At 36.8% G+C, this 2,726-nt stretch overlaps 1 protein-coding gene across 1 annotated transcript; it reads right to left on the bottom strand.

Annotated features, from left to right (window-relative positions):
- Positions 1–385: 385 nt before the first annotated feature.
- On the bottom strand, positions 386–1,365 carry LOC125219857 (protein LIGHT-DEPENDENT SHORT HYPOCOTYLS 6-like). Its single transcript, XM_048121943.1, has one exon. It carries the CDS (start codon positions 1,131–1,133, stop codon positions 606–608), a length of 528 nt encoding a protein of 175 aa, XP_047977900.1. The 5' UTR covers positions 1,134–1,365; the 3' UTR covers positions 386–605.
- Between the last annotated feature and the right edge of the window lie 1,361 nt (positions 1,366–2,726).

Below are 2,726 nucleotides of genomic sequence, written 5' to 3'. Positions count from 1 at the left end.
ATAGAGACGAAAAAAGAAGAAAGATCGTTTCTAAGACGAAATTAGAAGACGGATAATAAACCAAAATGAAGATGACAAAAATATTGTACTAATATGAATCCACACTCCAAACACGTACGCTTCTGATCCTCTCCACTTAAAAAATGCTCGTGAAATTTTTTACAATAATAAATGAGATCATATAAATTAACTTACGTACATACATGTGTGTCTGAATTGATAATTAATTGCCACTAACCCCAACAATTATACAAACCATTGTCGGTGCTAGCTAATTAACCCCTTTAACACAAAACCAATGTCGGTCGATGTATTATTGCCTTTACTTAATTCATGTATTTGACAACCCTAATTTAATTAGCTCATCTCCTGTCGACTATATTCATATATAAACATAATAATCCATTATTTACAATTAAGGGAAGCACAATGTAAGAGATTAAAAATGTTATAAGAAATTGGAAGCAACTTATAATTACAGTACCATGTCTTACTTCTTTAGTAACGGTAGAGGAATCTCATCCTCATCGTCGCCAATCCGCTGCTAACAGTGTCAGACTATGTAAAAGGCGAGTTTTTTGTAGTGGATATTTTTCGACCATCAATTATACCCCAACGGTCAACTCTCCTCCTCCATCGCCATCATCTCCTCTGGCGCCGCGATCCGGTCTCTTGCGCTTCTTTTTCTCATAAGGAATGCCCCGGGCTTTGGCCTGACTCTCTCTGACTTCTCTGAGATAAATCCTGACCGCCTTCGCGCCAAAGGGGTTGGAGTCAGGCTTGCCTCCATGCTCCTCGTATGCAGCGCGGAGGCGGCCGATGAGGGCATCCAGGCTGCCCCAGGCCTGCCTGCAGGGGCAGGCGCACGGGGCGGGGGGGCTGGGCTGCCCGAAGTGGGGGCACTCGGTCGAGTGCACCTTGGTCTTCCCAAACTGGTCTAAATATTTCAAGAACTCGATCACGTGCGCGCCGCTGCACCGCGCAAGCGTCAGCGGCGGCTTGTGGTTCTTGAGGTATTGGAGGAACGTGTTCCAGTCTCGCCGCTTCTGCGACTCGTAGCGGCTGGGAGGGGCCGTTGACTCCTTGGACGACGGCCCCGCATCGCCCGGGTCGGGTGCGGATGCGGAGTCCATAGATGGAGGGATCGAATCGATGATATATACCGATGTTTTTGATTGTTAATTGTTGATTGGGAGGAGCGTGTGAATGGGGAGAGAAGGATTGAGAGTGGAAGTGATGGGACGTAAAAGAGCAAACGTAATTGGAGAGTGAGTATGACTTTGTGGCTAAACTGTAAGGAGAGGGAGAGAATGCAATCACATGGTGGCCCCTTCATCAGGTTTACTATTCAACACCACGGCGGGCCCTCAATATTTTACTTTAATTCATATCTTTTGTCTTATATACTGCGCTTAATTAATCTATATGTATGCTAATCATGACTCATGAGTATAATATTACGACTTTTAAGTAGACATAAAACATGTAGAGGGCCTTCTACTAAATACGAAATATATTTTTTTTATGAAGTTTGCCATATTATCATTTTTGATCCGTAACATTTTGAAAATATCTTTTAGGTTCGTCAACTTTGACTTAATATCATTTGAGCTATTTTTTATTTTGGATAGAAATACCCTTATGGCCATAAAAAGATAAATTAATCTATTTACTCTCTCCTCTTCGTTAAAATATTTAATATCCCTCTCTCTTCTCCCATTTCATCCTTCTCTCTCTTCTTCCTCATCTGAATCATCTCAGTCCAAATCGATTTCTACACCAATTTGAAGAATTAAAAGCATTAAACACAATAACCTAAATTCATTTTTTCTATCACTCCTCGTCACCCGCAATTCACTTTATCTCCCCCAATTCACTTTCCCTCTCTAACTCCTCATCACCATAATGTTAAAGCCCTCCTCCAACTGCAGATAAAATGAATTGGGGTGACGAGGAGAAAGAGAGAAAAAGTAAATTTGGATTTTTGTGTTTGATGCCTTGAATTCTTCAAATTAGTGTAGGAATCGACTTGGGTTGGACGACTGAGATGAGGAAGAAGAAAGAGAAGGATGAAGGGGAAGAAGAATGAACGGGAAGTTAAATATTTTAATGATGAAGTTAGAAAATAGGAAAATTACCCTTCATGGTTATAAGGGTATTTTTGTCCATAAAACAAAAAAGCAACTCACTAGATATTAAGATGAAGTTGACGGACCTCAAATAATTATCTTCAAATATTATGGACAAAAAATGATAGTTTGGCAAAGCTCGCTTACTAAAAAAAATTGCTCCCTATTAGATCATTTTAATAAAAAAAAACGAGGTCATTGTTTTTATGGATTATGGTACATTGAGTTCTTCTATAATTTTTTGTTTTATTAGATCTTGATAAAAATATTTTTGATTCAAGAAGTTTTTATATTTTTATTTTTATTTTGATGTGAATTTTATTTAACGAACTTTAGAATTTAATTAATATTTTTATAGTAGTTAAACTTGATTTTAAAATTTACTTAGTTACAATATCAACTAAAAATAATTACAAAACCAAATTTTATTGATGTTTTCCGTTAATAATTAATGAATTTTTCATTTTTTTTAATAATTCTTTAGTCTTTATAACAATTCAATTAATTTTAAAATAAATATAAGAAAACTAAATATATTTAATTAACACTTGTAAAGTAAATTAATGATAAAACTAAAGAATCTTTTAAATGAAAATG

Source organism: Salvia hispanica, chromosome 4 (assembly GCF_023119035.1).
Source record: "Salvia hispanica cultivar TCC Black 2014 chromosome 4, UniMelb_Shisp_WGS_1.0, whole genome shotgun sequence".
NCBI lineage: Eukaryota > Viridiplantae > Streptophyta > Magnoliopsida > Lamiales > Lamiaceae > Salvia > Salvia hispanica.
Note: the sequence above shows the minus strand (reverse complement) of the source record. Positions and strands in the feature narration are given on the sequence as shown.